General features: G+C 44.8%; 1 protein-coding gene and 1 long non-coding RNA gene across 5 annotated transcripts in view; one reads left to right on the forward strand and one right to left on the reverse strand.

Annotated features, from left to right (window-relative positions):
- PRMT9 (protein arginine methyltransferase 9) overlaps window positions 1-14,937 on the reverse strand; it is a 28,994-nt gene extending 14,057 nt beyond the window's left edge. Inside the window, exons 1-6 of one of the 4 annotated variants that reach the window (XM_039541606.1) lie at window positions 14,919-14,937; window positions 7,844-7,897; window positions 6,937-7,137; window positions 6,250-6,398; window positions 4,394-4,630; window positions 2,584-2,751 (exon numbers count right to left, since the gene is read on the reverse strand). In XM_039541606.1, the coding sequence (XP_039397540.1) occupies window positions 2,584-2,751; window positions 4,394-4,630; window positions 6,250-6,398; window positions 6,937-7,137; window positions 7,844-7,849 (761 nt within the window). In that variant the 5' untranslated portion in view covers window positions 7,850-7,897; window positions 14,919-14,937. Of the gene's footprint in view, window positions 1-2,583; window positions 2,752-4,393; window positions 4,631-6,249; window positions 6,399-6,936; window positions 7,148-7,843; window positions 7,898-8,771; window positions 9,007-14,918 lie in introns of those variants that run through there. The other 3 variants (XM_039541605.1, XM_039541607.1, XM_039541608.1) reach the window with 3 other exon arrangements.
- LOC120406616 lies at window positions 10,911-17,987 on the forward strand. The gene is made up of 3 exons (XR_005599411.1): window positions 10,911-11,484; window positions 13,650-13,692; window positions 17,693-17,987. It is a non-coding gene; the product is annotated as an uncharacterized LOC120406616 (long non-coding RNA).
- The last annotated feature ends 263 nt before the right edge of the window (window positions 17,988-18,250 follow it).

Below are 18,250 nucleotides of genomic sequence, written 5' to 3' on the forward strand. Positions count from 1 at the left end.
ATTAAGTACAAGTTGTATCAGAGCAAAATACACATGTAAACATATTTGGTAATTAGAAAATATGTCTAAAATTGTATTTAAGCATGGTAAACTTGAAAGTTTTCTTAAGTATAAAAGTCTCTCAAAATAAACAAAGATGTCAGACTTTTAGGATGCCAGTCCACCAATGACTTGTGTCCAATGCAATCCAATGGCCAGAATCTAATGTTAGACAAATTCCGATCAGAAATAAGGCCTAAATTTTAACAGTGAGGATAATTAACAATTGGAACAATTTACCAAGAGTTGTGGTGGATTCTCAATTACTTGCTAATCTTAAATCAAGATTGGATGTTTTGTTTTTTTTAAAAAAGATATTCTCTAGTTCAAAAGGAATTACACCTCTACCCCGATATAATGCGGTCCTCAGAAGACAAAAAAATCTCACTGTGTTATAGGTGAGACCATGTTATATCGAACTTGCTTTGGTGTTCCCTGACCGCCCCCTTCAGAGACCCCTGTCCCTAATCACCCCCAGGACCCCTTCCTCTACCCAACCCCGCTGCTCCCTGTCCCCTGACTGCTCCGACCCCTATCCACATCTCCCACTCCCTGACAGGCACTCACTGGCAATGGCAGGAATGGGAGCAACGTGGCCCCAGCCCACTCCACTCAGCCACCTCCCAGCTGCAGCACTCCGCTTCCCACCGCCGGTGAGTGTGGGGAGGTTGGGGAAAGGATGACCCCGTACTCACCTGTGGCAGGAAGCGGAGTACCGCAGCTGGGAGCTGGCGGAGTAGAGCGGGCTGGGGCCAGGCTGCTCCGCTTCCCACTGCCTGTGAGTGTGGGGAGGTTGGGGAAAGGACGCCCCAGCCCGTTCCACTCTGCCACCTCCCAGCTGCGGTGCTCCGCTTCTTGCCGCTGATGAGTGCGGGGAGGTTGGGGAAAGGACACCCTCCACACTCACCGGCGGCAGGAAGCAGAGCGATGCGGCCCCAGCCCGCTCTGCTTTCCTTGCCCCAGCCCCAGTCATGTTGCTGGGGGTGGGGGCGGGTTGGGGAAAAGTCCCACACTCACCTGTGGCAAGAAGCGGAGTGCCGCGGCTAGAAGCTGGCAGAGTGAAGCGGGCTAGGGCCGGGCTGCTCCACTTCCGCCAGTGAGTCCTGGGGGGGATCCGTTCCCCCAAGCCCCCTCCCCTGAGCAACACAGCTGGGGCCGGGGCGAGGGAAGTGGAGCGGGCTGCTTCCTGCCTCCCGTTAATTCCCCAGGCTATTCTGGAACTGTGGGGCCCCCAAAATTGCCCCCCCCACGGCTCCTGCCTCCTAGACCCTGGGGGGGGAGCCACTGGCTGCCCCCGAGAACCCTCTACCCCTTATCCAACACCTCAGCCCCAGCCCGGCCCCCTTAACACGCTGCTCAGAGCAGCATGTCAGAGCTTTACCGCATTGTATGTGAACCCGTGTTATATCGGGTCGCGTTATATCGGGGTAGAGGTGTATATTGGAGAATTTCTATGGCCTGTGTTATATAGGAAGTCAGACTGGATGATCACAGTTGTCCCTTCTGGCTTTGGAATCCATTAATCACATTATGATTACTCCAGCAGTGAAGTATATATATTTTGAGAAACACCAACTGAATAATCATTTTGAAGATACAAGGCTAAATTTTTAAAACGCAAATTACTCTGAAGTCTTTGGTTTAAGCTGATATGATAATTTATCTTCTCATTGCACCTGAACAAAATATGAGATAGATTTTAAACTTAGTAGACAACCTTTTGAAACCATAGATATTCATCCCATATTTATACTGGACTGGGTTCCATCTTTTCCTTTTGCTTTATCTCCCTAAACTTATTTTTAGGATCAAGCCATTAGAAAGCACTCCAAAGAGGTGAAGAGTATCCATTAAAGTCAACAGATGTAGCACATTGCAGGATCTAGAATTAGCTTTTTTTCCCTCTTGACTAAGTAGTTAAGCTTTTGTAAAATCTCTAGGACAATAATTTCTTGGAATTGTGGACTCGAAACACCTACTGTACATAGATGTCTATAGTGGAACTAATCTGAAAGATGATGTAAAATTATTCTCCTGGAACCTTTATGATGTAAAGAACCTTACAGTCATTAAATAAAGGTCTGGCATTGTGCAAATGAATGGACCTACAGAGCTAACCAGACTTACCACTCCTGACAGCACACACAAAAGCTACTGCCAAAAAATTTCCAAGAACAGGAGGAGGAAGACCCCTGACTGACACCCAGACACTGACCTAACTGACTGTATTGTTCTATTTTTTTCCTCTTTTTGTCTCCTTTCAGGTTGTCTCTCCAAATGCTTTACCTGGTAGGTAAATGGTTTGAATGAATGAAGTTTACTCTAATGAACAGTGAAACATTACTTGCAATACAGTTAAATATGGCCTTCTATGACACAGAAATATTAATCTAACAGACAAATTTTGTGGGAATTCTTAAGTACCATCTCAATAAACAATTATTTTCTGTTTTTTACTGAGTATGTTACATTGTGCAGTTCTTCTCCACTTTCATGAACAAAACTTAAATAAGAAGATATCACAGTAGGCTATTTTAAATCTACCTTTCAGGTATGTGCTTTGGAATTTCTATATCAAGAGACTTCATAGGCAGAAGTTTGATCTCTCCTTCCATATTATTTGCTGCTACCACATCACAAGCAAGTTCATACATGGTCTTCGACAACTCACAGGCATAGACACAAGGTGCACCAGCCTTCTTGGCAAACATACTGCAAAATAACAGAAATCACCATAGGAATTAGTTTATTCTTGTCAAAATTTCAATTAGAAATTATTTTAGGTAAGAAAAGTCTGAATTTTTTTTAAGTATATTTACATTTCTGTAGCATTTATTTCATATTCTTAAGAATACTAGTACCTGATATCAGTACTAATGCAAACTATAGCACTTGGGTAGATATCAGATTTCCCCAGTATGCACTGTATTATCAGCAGTACAGTTTGTCCAAATCTACTACAAAGATAATATGTATGACATAAAGGCAGTAATTCAAAGACTAGAGCGACCACTGTGATCTTCTAATCTGACCTCATGTACAAGACCTCAGGACTTCCCTGAACTAATTCCTATTTGAACTAGAGCATATCTTTTAGGAAAAACATCCAGTCTTGATTTAAAAATTGCCAGTGATGGAGAATCCACCACTGTCCTTAATAAGATGTTTCATTGGTTATTTACGCTCACTGTTAAAAATTTGCACCTTATTTCTGGTTTGAATTTGAATTTCAGCTTGCAGCCATTGGATCTTGCTATACCTTTATGTGTTACATAGAAGAGCCCATTATCAACTTTTTCTTCCTCACATAGGTACCTATGTACTGTGACCAAATCACTCCTTAACCATCTCTCTGTTAGACTCCAGGAGCCCAATCTGTTTAGTTTATCACTACAAGGTATGTTTTCCAATTCAACATTGTGACTGAATGAACATGTATTAAATCAGCATGTGGATACCATACATACCATTAGTGACACAGTTCTAGGTACTCACTTCACAATAACAACTCTAGTAGTGTCTTTCCTTCCTTAAGCTTAGTTTTATACCGGCGGTATAAAAAAACGACTACTTAAAAAAAAAAAAACAAAAAAAAAAACTGGGTAAAACTGGCAGGCGGCAGCAAGCAGCCTTAAGCAGCCCTCCGGCCCGGCGCCGCGGCTGGCAGCCCCTCCTCTGTGCCCCGCAGCCCAGAGCGCCCCAGAGCCCCCTGATTCCCAGCTCCGGGCCTCCTCTTCCTCTCTGGGCTCTGGGCTCTCCCAGCGCGGCTGGGCTTTTAAAGCTCTGGGCTCCCTGGCAGCTGGCCTGCCCGGCCCCCCTCTGACTCTGCTGGACTGCCTTTAGCGCTCTGGGCCCCCGGGCCTCGGCTGGCCCCTGACCTCCTGGCTGCGCCTGGCTGGGCTGCGCTGGTTGGTTGCTGGTTCTGGCAGCCGCCAGCCCCCAGCCCCCCCCTCCTCCTCTCCGCCGCTGGCTGGGATTTAAAGGCCCCCGCCCCCAGCCCAGCCCACAGCCCCTGCCCTCCGCTCCGCGGCTGGCTGGGATTGGGGGCTCTGGGTTCCGCGCCCAGCCGGCAGCCCTCTGATACCCCCCCGGCGGCTGGGAAAGGCTATGGCTCTGGGCTCCTGGGAAGGGGGGGGGTCTTTCTTATATATATAGGTAAAAACTATGTTTTTAACTAAAAAATAGGGAGTCTCTCTTACCGCCCCGCCGCCTTATACGCCGGAAAATACGGTATATGAAAATTAATTTTCAGTTTTTTCACAAAGGATAATTTAAAGGTACATGACAATGACTACTAAAAAGCAAGTATATTTATATTAATATAGTTTACGTTAAACATGCATTTATGACAAACCTCAGTATTCCTGTTCCTGCTCCAATATCTAGAACAGTTCTGCAACCAGAGCGGACCACCTTCTCAATCGCTTTCTGGTAAATCAGATTCCTGTTGGTGTCATTAAGCATGATAAAGTGCCAACGTTCTACCAGCCAGTTTGCAACACGGTAAAAATTCTCCTTTGCATCAGCAAAGTCAGGGTTTAGCTTCAGTGCTTTGTGGAAATATCCAGCTGCTTCATCTCTAAAGCCCATTCTAATAGTAAAAATGACAAATAAATAATAAGCAGGAAGTATACAGTTGGCTTCCAGATATCTGAAACTTGAAGATGTTGGGAAAAATCACCACATTTTTAGACATTCATTACTGAATCGTTAAGTACTGTTGTTTTTAATAACTGTTATAGTCACAATTTGAAAGCTACTTTATTTTGCTTTAAGGGTTATGTCTTCATACTGGGGAGGGTGGGGGGTACACCTTGGGCAAATGATCAAAAAAAAGTGAGCTTTAACTAATTTAAGAGTGTTGAAAATAAGAATTTTTCATTTACAACACTGTTTCAGAGAAAGATCCCTTTACTCTAAATATGCTCCTTTATAAAATAATATTTTCACTAGAAAACCAAGCAATGTACTTGGCTAAAATTGAGTTATGAAGCACTACTGCACAACGTCCCTATGTTTTCACATTTTAAAGGATATAAAACTTAAGTTCTTTAACCAGTGATATGGTGGTTCTGTGTCAAAAAGGATGAAGTTATCTTATAAAGTAAGATTTATAGTACTACCCTTAGTGATTTAAAATACAAAAATACATAAAATATATCATTTATTGTACTCTGCTTCTACCTCTCCATTTCATACACAACTTTGCCATGTAAAACAACTGGCATCTTATTAGGATTATTTGCACAATAAAAACAGCAACAGTGAATCAGAAATGCATGCCAGAATGGAGCCATGTCAAATCTCCAAAAACCAAAGCAAAGTAAGATTTTACCCAATCCAGGTGTAATGTATGACATCACAGCTCATATCAAATTGTCACAGCTTGAGTTACCAGTGTTTCCATTATATCACAATTTTAAGATGATTATAATTACCATAAAATATTGCTCTGGGCTGAAACTCTCAATCCAGGAAATTTTAAAAATGTTCAATTTTTAATTGTTAAGAAAAACAAGCAAAGAAAATATAGACAGAAGGGTTTTTTTTGCTCTTTATTTTAAAAAAGGAGAATCAGAGCAGACCACTCTAATAGCAATGATCTGGATTTCCAGTTAGAAATTATGGTTTCAAGGCCAAGTCCTATTCCAACACAACACACTGGCAAGAACTTGAAGCACTGTGGGGGCAGCATGTGAAGCACCTTTTAGGAACTACGCAGGGAAGGGAAATGCCTTAGACTGTTAAGCAAAGACTAAGGCTCAAACCAATCAAGAAGAGGGTATTCATATTTTGAACCAGCCCTCCTTTATCTGAACTGGCTGTAATGTGGGATCTTTAGGAGGAACAGAACAGAGTAGAGGTAGCAGATCTTCATAACACCTACAGAAACGTGGAACATAACCACTTACAAAAATTAAGTTACCCAAAACTATAACTTTCACAGTGGCTTTCAACCATTCTGGTCTAATTTTTTATTAAATAACTATTGCATGAGTTGGTAAATGACATTTGAAAGGCAGTATATTATTATTATTATTTTTAAAGACGGATTTAACATATTTGAAATTCAGTATTGCATACTTAACATTGTGCCCATGCTCAAAGATACCCCTATTCAGCAAAGCTGAATCAGATCCTTATATATTTATTACTAATTAATAATAAACAGTGCATCTCAAAAAAAATTGAATATAGATTACTACCAACCTGAAGAGATGTTCCCCCATACTATTACATATTATTTCATCATTAGGAAATAGTTCCAGGGCCTGCTCATAGCAGTTAAATAAATCTTGAATCCGTGCAAGAGAAGCTAGCTCTTCAGCCCATTTGAAGAGGGTAAACTGGAAAGTTTCCTGAAAAATGACACAAACATTGCTAAATCAGTAATAGCATATCAAAAGCAGGGAATTGAAGACACTGGAAACTTAGAGGAGGTAGGATGAAATTAGTCTTGAAATGAACATGAGCAGTTATTTCCTTAACAGCACATAATGCTGGAAGTGCTAGTTTAGGTTCTCCAGTGAGGTAGTCTCTTCCTAGTACTTCAGCTACCCTTACCTCTAATCAGCACACAGCTTAACATGTCACAGAGCTGTATGTAGAAAGTTTGTACAGTGCAAGCCAGTTCTAATAGCGCCTCATTTTTACAAACCCTTAAAGTCACTCAGCTTTTAAGATTAAATGAGTCAAACCCTATCCCTCAAGCTCATACAGCTCTGGTTGACCAAATTACGGAGTCATCCATAACACTGCTGTTTCTCTTTAATTCTCCTTTCCATTCTTCAAAATAAGTTACATACAAAATAAAAGCAACATCTGTTCATTAGAAAGTTAATAGTGAAAAAATATAATTGAGATTGGACTGTCTAAAATAATTAAAAAAGCACTCACCCTGACATCATTTTTTAGCTCAGGAGCTAGATTTAGTACCAGGAGATAGTGGGCATATGCAGTTCCAAAATCCTGATCTTCCAGACAATGCTGAGCACTCTGTAAAGATCTGGAAACCAGCTCACGTCTGCCAGCTTCCTGACCACCTCGGTGGCCACGATGAGATTTGGCATTAGAGTTGGGCATTTTGAAGAAAATTAACTGTGCATTCCCATAAATAAAAAGAAAACAAAAAAAGATTCTTATCCTAGAGTATTTATTGTAAATTGCAAATAAAAGTAACAGGTCAAAATATTTTAAAATTCTAGTATGCAGTGAAGAAGGTCCCCCTGATCCTACAAAGAGTTGAAGATGTGCTTAACTTTACACATTCTGAGTTATTTCCACTGTTAAACATGTGTACAAGTCTCTACAAGGCCTAAAACTGCACAACTTTTTCTGCTAAACTTTTGAAAACCTTTTAGCATGTCTCTGGAGGATCAACTTGTTTTTATAAATTTATATATACACACAGAATTTCATGCTTAGCTACCCACAAAATTTACAATTAAACTTTTTCAGTGATACAACTGGTGTAATAATAAGATCAAGCGTCAGTAGTCTCTTGGCCTATCCAAGGCCGTGATCAAGTGTCTTGATGTTTTTGGTCTTTTGGCCTTGAGATGAAAACCTTGTCTGCGTCTCTGGGACCTTGAGGTGAAAATATTATCTAAGTTATATACCCAGAGAAAATAGTTTCCATAAAGGGATACTGAGGAGGACAATCTACTTGGTACTTAACATCTAAGAGCAACAAGTTATGACAACTTTTTCCATAACAATAAAATGGAAAAATGTCATAGGAATGTGTGTATAATCTTATGCCACATTTTGTGAAATAGTGCCCCCTTTAATTTTAAATGCTTACTTCCATATATAGGCCCTGGTTCTGCCTTCAGGATTTTCAGACTATATCCCAGGACTGAAAGATAATACAGAAAGCAAGTTTCCAATATAGTTACATCAGCAGAGATGTTTTCAAGATGTATTACACCACAAAGAAATAACAGTAATCCACATGAAAGTTCATCAACTATTCTGCAGTTATGTAATTCCATCTACCTATGTAACATGAGTATGACAGACATGACATAGTTATCTGAAGAGATGGATTAACTAAAGAGAAAACAGAACAGTAAGAGAAAAGTTCAGATGATGGATATACTTTAAAATACCAATGTAAAGATCTGTTGATCAGCTTTTTGGCAGGAAAGTATTGTTCCTATGGGAGGAAATGAGTGCCAGACACAGGAAAAGCTGCAACAGAGCCATGTTGACATCCATGCATTTTCTGCAGAAGCACCTTTCACATGTATCAGGCTGGTGGGATTTCCCTCCTGCCAAACCCTGCAGGAAAGCAATTTTCCTTTGTACCTGTTTGTTCTATTTTATGTCTGCTTGGCACTCATGCTGCAGGGATCATCCAACTACTTGTACTGCCTACATGAAATGGGCACAGTGGCCATTTCCTTTTATTTTTGTATTTATTCTTTAAAAATGCGCTAGGTGCAGGGGCATACGAGACAGAGACAGAGATGTGCCCTCTGTGTGACAGAATGAGCATATGAGGGGGGTCAAATGTACCCCTCTGTGAAGGAATGCGCGTATACGGGGGAGCAGACGCACTGTGGATGGGGGGCGGGGGGCAGACGCACACCGATCTGAGGAAATGGGGCCTGCGAGGAGGGAGACGAGCTCCTGCCTGGGAAGCAGCAGCCTGGGGCGGCAGTGCTGAGAGCGATCCAGGAGACGGGGCAAGGTGTAGCACACGGCGGCGGGAGACGCGGGCTGGTCACCTCAGCGATTCTTCCGGCGGGCCTGGCTGCTTACGGCTCGGCCCACAGCACAGATCCGGAGCCGGCGGCGGACGCGCCAGCCGGGGGCCGCCATATTTGCGCCGGGCGGAGACCCTGCCTGGCAGTTCCAACCTGGGCGTAGGACGCCGGGTCCCGCAGGAGGCCGCACGCAGCACCGGGCCGTGCGCGCCTCAGCACCTGGCTCGCCCACGCGCAGAAGTGAAGCCCGGGAAGCCGCGCCGCGCGCTGCCGCTCACCCGGCCAGCGTGACGTCACTTTGCACCGCCCACCACGACGGGCAGCCTGGCGGTTACTGAACGTGCTCGAGAGAACTGAGCATGCTCAGTAACGTCTGGTGACTCCGCTGCCCTTACTTGGGGCGGGGTGCGCTCTGCCGTCACGGGGGTGGAGAGGGCAGAGCTGATCACCGCGCACGGGGCCAGACAGGCAGGGAGAGGAGAGGAGAGGGGCTGGTGGGGCAGGCGGCGAGGACCTGCTAAGCCCAGGCTACAATTGATTTCAGGCCCGAGGTCAATAAATTAACCAGTAGGCGTGAGAGTGAGATGATCGGTTGAAAATGAAGGATCCCGGTGGGCGAGACCAAGCAGAGAGTCCCCAATAGCACCCAGTGCTCCTCAAAGGCATCTAGGGAGTCAGTGGACCCCTCTCAGAGGCATGATTGGATAAACCCCAGTCCGGCTTCCTCCTCCTGGTGTGATGGGTAGCCCGCTGGAGGTGGTCCCACAACCCTGGGACTTCTGGGGGGAGGGGGTACTAGGATGAGGAGGCACAGGGAAAAGAGCAGCCAGAAGAGGAGTGGGCAAACTTTTTGATCAGGGGGATCGGGGCTGGGGCACGGGAAGGGGGAAGGCACTTACCTCAAGCAGGGCTGGATTAACCTTTTGTGGGCCCGGCCCCAGGGGGTTCAGTCCCCAAAGCAAGGAGCCAGCCAGGGGCAATGGGGCATGGCATAGCAGGGCAGCCCCGCTCCACCCAGCCCAGTGCCAGGGCACTATTTACAAACCGGCAGTTGCCAGATGCACAATGGCCCGCCTGACCCTGTGCTGCCCACATGCCCCTTCCCATCGGGGGTGAGCCCATGCTATGCTACACAGCCCCCGCCCAACACCGGAACACCCCCGCCCCCAATTCCCTATTGCCAAAGCCCCCTGGACCCGCTATGCCCAGCACACATACTCCAACCCCATCACACATGCACAGTGCCCTGCACAACACCACAACTGCCTAGCACCCCACACAGAACCTCCACTCCCTAGTGCCCCAACACACAGAGATCTTCTCTGCCCCCTCACAGCCCAGCATCACCCCCCCCACCCCTCCTCGACCCACTCCCCCATGCCCTGTCTCCTGGCCCCACTCACTGGCCCTTCTGGGAGGTGACTGTGATTGCCAGGCTGAGCTGCTAGCATCCTGGGATGGGGAATCACTCCAACCCCTCAGAAGTGGCATGAACAGCCAGGCCAGGGCCTGCCCCACCTGGGCTCCCTCAGGACCCACTTGCCTGGAAGGGCCCAGCCAAGCCCCCCACACTGTTCTTCTCCCCTGACTGTCCAAGGCTGGCCAGGCTTCTGTGTCAGTCCTAGGTGGCTCAGCTCCAGGGAGACAGGTGGAGCCCCACAGGTGGTTGGATGCAGAGACTGCCTGGAGCCTCACACAGAAGGCAGAGAGAAACCGGTGGGTGAGGCCAGTGAGTGGAGAGGAGCCCTCGGCCGGCCAGTGGGCAGGCCGAAAGGAGCAAGTGGTGGGCACAGTGTGGGGGGCAGCCAGCGGGGTCTCAGGGCACAGTGCAAGCAGAGCAGGCCGGGGCCCCTTCTGAGCATGGGCCCGGCTCCATTGCACCACTGAAGCCCTTGTAAACCCAGCACTGACCTCAAGCTCCTGGAAGCAGCGGCATGTCCCCCTTCTGGCTCCTACACAGAGGGGCAGCCAGGTGGCTCTGCACACTACCCCATCTGCAGGCACCACCCCTGCAGCTCTCATTTGCCGCAGTTCCAGGCTAATGGGAGCTGCACAGTTAGGGCGGGGGCAGTATGTGGAGCCCCCTGGTTACCCCTATGCATAGGAGCCAGAGGGGGGACATGTCACTGCTTCTGGGAGCTGCGTGGAGCCACAGCACGTGCAGAGCGGGACAAGCCTCGGACCCTGCTCCCCAGTGGAAGCTTAAGGGCTGAATTAAAATGTCTGAAGGGCTGGATGCAGCCCTTGCCCACCCATGAGCCAGAACCTAAGTAGAAGGTTCTGGAGGAGCTGGAAGAGGGGCTGCAACTGACACACCCTATTTAGATGTATGCCAGGGTCTCCCTCTCACCACAAAGAGACAGGTGTTGTTAGGGGAATTTGTGAACCAGGTACATGGCTCCATGGAGCAGCTGCAGCTAATATCCCCAATGGGACATTGAACCAAAGTGGAGTACAGGCTGATCCACCAGGGTCCCTTGCCTTCTGCTAGTGGCCACAGGTCTCACCATTTAGTGTCAGGACAGCACACACGAGGGAGAGGAAGTGGATAGCACGAAGCACAAGTGTATACAGATGTTCTCTGGGAATGATTCAGAAGTGGACCAGCTGGTTATCATGCAGCCAGCTCAGGTGGCTTGTGGGGCTGGGGCCCAGTGGCAAATTTTGTAGGGTAAGGGTTGAAGGGGACCATCATCCTAAAGGGCCCACTGAAGGAAAGCAAGAAAAGCAGGAGGTAAGGCTGCCCTCACCTCCTTTAACATACGAGAGGGGATGCCTAGGGTGGGCCACCCCATGCCCTGGTACTCTGATAGAGTGATCCACTGGCAGTGGTTGAAACAACAGCATGGGTGAGGCAAAGGGTCCCATTCCCTGTCCCCACTGCATCTCAGCACCTGCCTCCCAGGGTTGCGTTTTTAAAGACCCAGTGCATCCCAATGCCTAGACAAGACAGTTCTTCCCTATCTGATAGTGTTCTCAGCTGCTAAAGAAAACTTGAGCCATTGACTATTTTACATACCTGCATCCCCCCCTCCAGAAATTATAATTATCACACGTTTTTAATATTTAAAAAAATCCCTTATCAGTTTCTATGTCTGCATAAAGCCTCATGGCTTTATTTGTCTGAGCTGCAGTTCTGAATGTCTGAACTGGACTGGCTTTTTTTTTTTAAATCCACTGTAAATGTTGTTCCAGTCTAAATTATTTACTTTTTAAAGTGTTATTTTTATTAATCCTAGCACTTCATCATTTATCTTCACTAACATTGTGCAGATGGATGTCATTGCGCTATTTGGTTTATATTAGCAAAGAATTGTTGAAAATATTAATAGTTGCTAGTAGCTTCAGCAATCACATCTGCCAGTGTTTCTAGTATAACACTTCCTTTTTGGAGTGTGCTATTAGTTTTTAATTCTATTTTTTTAATACACAAGTTTATTCTTTGGGATTATATGACTTCAAGTCTGACTGATTTCCTGAGTTCATGTCAAAACTTTTTCAGTTTCCTTTGATCTGTCAATGGGAATTGCCTTTGTCAACTCTTACTTTGCCTCTTTATGCAGCACCCCAGTGCTTTTTCATGTTGCCACTTGTGTGTAGAACTTGGTTCCCAAATATTCACTAGAGGCCAGATTTTTAGAATTTGAAAATAACTAGATGCTTTTGAAAAACCCACTATTTGCCTAAATACCTTTTAAAAATATGGCAATAAGGTCACTGTGCATTTGTGATGGGGTCTGGGAGGGGTGCTAGGCACAGCAGGTCCAGGGGTCCTTTGGCCATAGGGAATTGGGGGTGTTCTGGTGTTGTGCAGGGACTGTGTGGCATAACATGGACCCACCCCCGATGGGAAGGGGTATGCAGGCAGCACAGGGCTGGGCAGGCCATTCTTATATGAAATCCTTCTCAGAGGCAATTTCTACTGTAAATTTTACTAAATATAGATATAAAACCCCTTGATAGATTGACAACTACAAGTATTCAAAAATCATGAATACTTGAAATGTATTAAATTAAAACATTTGGGTTCTTTTAATTTGCTTTTTTGTTTCTGAGCCTCTGAGTGCATTAGCTTCATACTTTTGCTGTTACCTCTCACAAAGAAGCCACATACTTAAAAAGGTTATACATTCCTATAACATTCAATATCATTTTGGATTTCCAGTAAGGTGATTCCTCCCCTCCTTTATAACTGAAATCCTTACTTCTATGATTCTGTAAGTAATCCTCAGTCCTGCACACTTTACTCTTCAGTTACCTGATTTGTTGTATATGTTGATGTTTCTGCTTAATTATTTATACTTCAAACTGCTTAGGGAAAAATCTGACTCTAGTGCATGAGTCACTCCACACACCCAAAGTGGAATGGTATGTGCAATCACTTGAAGAAAAACATAAAATATATAGCAAACTTAAAAAGCGAGGATACATTTCAGTGCTGTTCTTCATTCTGGTATGTGCACTTTTTATACTGACCACAAAAAAAAAAAAAAGATTTTTTAAAGTGATTTATCCTGTTATTTCTTTGCATTTGATCTCCAGGTGGCATAGTGCTGATCTCACCTTATGCCTTTTGGTGACATTGCTAATGTTCCTTCTCTCCACTGTTTTTTTACAAGGGGATAGCTAATGCATGTTAGTTACCCAGTGGCAGAAACACACACTTTCTTAGCACTGAGGATATAGACTATAATGCTGACTGAGATGTTAGATGAATTATTCATTGCTTGAAAACCCTGCTACCATTATTGTGTAGCTAAAACTGCTCCTTTGCCATGAGAGGTATTTGCTGCTGAATGTCTGCAGTTCCCCTCCACCATTTGTATGGGTGTCATGGAAAAGCAGTTAAAGCATTTTAGACTAAAGGAATCAAAATTGATTTTTTCCCCTTTATTAAAGGCTTGTCTACATGATGTGACACTAAAGTGCGAAGTTGGTGGACGTAAGTTACAGCACCTTAAATGTTTTTGTAGATGCTCCTGTTCAGAATTAAAGTGGCCTTAGTTTTGACAACAGCAATCAGGGGAACCACAGCGGACTGCAGCATTCCTTCCCAAAAACACTTAATCAACCCTTTGACCTGGCTTGAACATTTTTCAACTTTTGCTAGTCCAGTTTGTCACAGGGTGGGGTTAGAAAATTGAGATTGATAGATATGCCTGTCGTGATTTGCTACCCCAGACAAGACCATGGGGAAGGGCTGGATAGCAAATTGTGACAGGTGTCCCCATCCATCACTGCTGGCTACCCCTGAACCCCAAGGTGGGGAAAGTTGGAGGTAGCAGATTGTGACATGAATACTACCATCCATCACAATGTATTACTCTTGGCCTACAAGATGGGGAAATACAGAGGCAGCAAATTGTGACAAGGCAGTAAGAGAGAATACCTAGACATCAGTAACTGCTACCAGTAGCAAATGTAACATTACACTGGGCATTTGCCCTCTTTATATCTCACTCCCAAGTGCATTGAGTGAGAAGTGTGGCTGACTATAGACAGGGATTGGCTTTTTCCTCTGAGCTTCCTTGCAGGGATTCTGTAATAATATGAGAGATTACAGCTATGATAGCTAGAGAGAAAGCCTATTTTTATCCAGATCTCTGCCCCTACCACCATGGAGCCTAGACTTGTACTGTACTTCCCAGTAAGCTACCCAGAGCTTAAATTTAACAGTTATATTACTGTGTATTTAGAAAAAAGTAACCAACCCCTGCTGTCCACAGCAGTTTGCTGTTCCCTTCTGTATCCCTGCTGTCCAGAGCCCTGCCCTCCAGGATGGAAGTGGAAGATGATCTTTGGTCTCTGTAGTGAGCAAAGACTCACCAGTGTGATGTCTCCTGCTGGTCATCCTGGGAATTAACTCTTTTCCAACTCCAGAGCACCCTCTGCCAGCTGATGTCTCACCTGCCTCAGGTCCCATGTCCCTCCCAGACCCCAGTACCCTTTTCCTCAGGGTTCTGCCCCAATAGTACCCCCACACTCTGGCTCTTCCCTCCCAGGGGGAACCCCCAACCCTCTAAACCCACCATGCCTCAGTGACTACTGCCAGTCATCATCTAGCCCCCTTTCACTGAGGCAAACTGCAGTCTGTAATGGCCACTCATCATTGGTAAAGGGTTAGGATGCCTTTGCCTATCCTCAAGCTGCCCTCTGCAGCCCCAGTACCTTTTCATAAGCCTTCACCAAAGGCCTGCAGCATGGGGGTTTACCAGGCTGGAGCTCCCTGGCCCTTCCCCAGCACTACTCTGCTTCTGCTACCCCTTCTCCCTCCAGGGCTGGAGAAACTCCCCTGTCTTCTGGCCCCCACAGCCCTTTTATCCAGGTCAGCTGTGGCCTGATTAAGCCAGCCAGCCACACCTGTGGCTGCTTCCCCAATCCACCTCACTTGGCTGCTTTTAACCCCTGTTCTGCAGGAGGGGGGCAGCTGTCCCAGTACAGTCTCCCAGCCACACTCCACTTTCTTATATAACAGCTTCTCTACACACAGCTTTGGTCAGAGATGACAGGGTGTTTGCTGTGTGAAATGGGAAAGTGGGGGGGGCAGTAGGAGGGTGACAAAGAGGGGGACATGTTTAGGATAAAGGAGGACTTTTTGACCAGCATGGGGAGCCCTGCCCTGCCCCTCCAACTAGCCAGCCCTAGGATTTTGCCCCGGCCCAGAGGACAGCACATTTTACCAGGCATGCTGCACAAACACAAATATAGGGCCTAATCTTGTAAAAAATCACTTTAAGCCGTTTAAATTATGCAAGTGGAATCACTGAAGTGAACTGGACTTCTTGCATGAGTGAAAAACAAATCACATGAAAAATTCTTGGCAGGATCCTGTCTGTTAATTATCATCACTTGAATCAAAGATAGGTACCAGTATTGCTAACTGGAACTGTTCAGAAATTGTAAGTAAAACCCCCCCAAATCATAAAATGTTATTAAAAGTCATGAGATTTAAAAAATACATTGTGGGTTACTTTTATTTATTTTGGGGGTTTTTACCTTTAGGGTCCACTTGGATTACATTTTCAAGCTTTTCTCCTCAACTATGAGGTCTAGTAACTATTTTTATGAAAGCTGAAATTCTTAGGTATTCACATTAATCCAGAAGTTGAGGCTTTAAGAAAAATCATAACATTCAAAAACCAGTGGGAGAACACTTCAACCTCTCTAACCACTCAGTGACAGACTTGAAGGTGGCAATTTTGCAACAAAAAAACTTCAAAAACAGACTCCAAAGAGAAACTGCTGAACTCGAATTAATATGCAAATTAGATACAATTAACACTGGCCTAAACAGAGACTGGGAATGGTTGGGTCATTACACTAATTGAATCTATTTCCCTATGTTAAGTTCTCCTCACACCTTCTATGGGCCATCTTAATTATCACTTCAAAAAGTTTTTTTTTTTTTCCTCCTGCTGATGATAGCTCATCTCAATTGATTAGACTTTTCCTGTTGGTAAGCATACTTCCACCTTTTCATGTTCTCTGTATGTATAAATATCTCCTGTCTGTGTGTTCCATTCTATGCATCCGAAGAAGTGAGCTGTAGCTCACGAAAGCTCATGCTAAAATAAATTTGTTAGTCTTTAAGGTGCCACAAGTACTCCTGTTCTTTTTACTAAATATTGTGAGACTCATAATAAAATCATGAGAGTTGGCAACATTGAGGTATTGTAATGTATCAATATAAGCAAACTTATTATGATTCACAATTTTAGTAATGGGTCAAATGCACACTAGAAAGGCCATGAGTATGAAAAATTCATTTTAAAAAGTGTCTATTTCATAGTGGTAGATTTCATTTTTAATACTGATCTCATCCTTTTCTTTTAAGGGCATGTTCAATGAGTTCACTGTAACTATTCGGTTTACATCTTTTCCCACCCATTATAGACCTCCCCACCTCTGTTCACATCCATCTAAAGTAATCTCAGAAGAGTTTTTGAGGCTCTCTCCACAATGTTCCACTTTCTCTCTGGTTGCTGGCTTGGTGTGGGTGTAGCTCAGTGATGTAGAGGAGATCAAAATAGATTATCTGGTAGTCTCTTCCGGCCTTAAACTCTATGTCTCAGCTGCTTCCTTTAAAGTCACATATCCCAACTTCCAAATATCATATAATCATAGCTGCACATAGAGCTCTGTAGTGGTGATGATCAGAATATATAGTGCCAGAAGAAATAGGGTGACCATACGTCCCGTTTTGGAAAGGAAAGTCTCTTTTTTAAGTCTTGTCCCAGTTGTCTGGACGTTTTGGGCACAAGTGTGCATTTGTCCTGTTTGCTCTTGCCAGTTTGATCAGTTGGAAAGAGCAAATGGGACAAATGCCCACTTTTGGCAAAAAAGTGGGGTGCATAGAACATGCGGGTGGGCCAGTGGCAATGTCAGCCCTGCGCTTGGGGGGCGGGGGGCAGGACTCTAGAGAGCAGCAACACCTGCCTTGCTTGGGGAGAGGGAGGGGGAGGAGGCCCTCTGGCAGTGTCCTGTTTTCCCTTTCGGAAATATGGGCACCCTACCAGGAAATCACTTTTGAGTTTACACTACTCAATAGTCCTTAATGGGTCATTTAGGGTATTTGGAGAGTAAAAAATAGGAATGGTGGATTGTTAGCAGAAAACCTCAGGGTCTCTGCCTTTACTTAATAGGGGCCAGATCTTCCCCTTTTTCTGTCTGGCTGCAAAGTACCATGTACCAGCAGAATGGGGTCTGGTTCCACATTGACAAGGGGTTGGGGCAGAGTTTTGGACCTCCTGTGCTCATGCACCTCAGTACACAGTGGTGGTTGAGAGTCAAGGCAAGATTGGGAGCTGTAACAATGTCCAATGGAGTTAATGGATATTGACCTCTGCCACTAGATGGTGTAAAACATTTTGTAACCATGAGCCCTGGAAATAAAGTTTATTCTCTTCCCAGTACTCCTGCGTGTCACATTTTTTTTATTACAGAGGAATGTCCTGTCGATCTGCAACTATAGATCCATAAGTCGTTGTTGCTTGTGGAGAAGGTGTGCTGAGAGGCTGAAATACCAGCACTGTTACTAATGGGAGGAAAGAAGTCTCCAGCACAACTTGCTTATTTGTGCTGGTTCCAATATTTGGCCTCACGAATATAAATCTCATGTGGATGATATACCACACTAACCAACGGCCAAAAAGGACGGTGTGGAACTCTTTTGATTTTATCACTGGTACTTCTAAGTCATCCACTAGGAGTCATTATTATACAGTGATTCTAGACTTGATCCCTTCAGCTGCCTACCTCTGCCAATACTGTTAGCTTCTCATGGGGAGCAAGGTTAGGCCTTTTTTTAAAAAAAACTTCAGAAACAAGTTTGCTATTGCTTTTTTTTTAATGCTGTTATCCCATTCTGTGAAACTTTGACTAAGAAACTCCTTGACCAGTTATAATTGTGCTTTCTTTCATGGTAAAATCTAGTACACCCACTGTACTAAATAAAAATATCTAAGGCAGAATACAGTTTAGAGATTAAGCAATATTGGTCA

The sequence above is a fragment of the Mauremys reevesii genome, linkage group 5, assembly GCF_016161935.1.
Source record: "Mauremys reevesii isolate NIE-2019 linkage group 5, ASM1616193v1, whole genome shotgun sequence".
In the NCBI taxonomy this organism is placed as follows: Eukaryota; Metazoa; Chordata; order Testudines; family Geoemydidae; genus Mauremys; species Mauremys reevesii.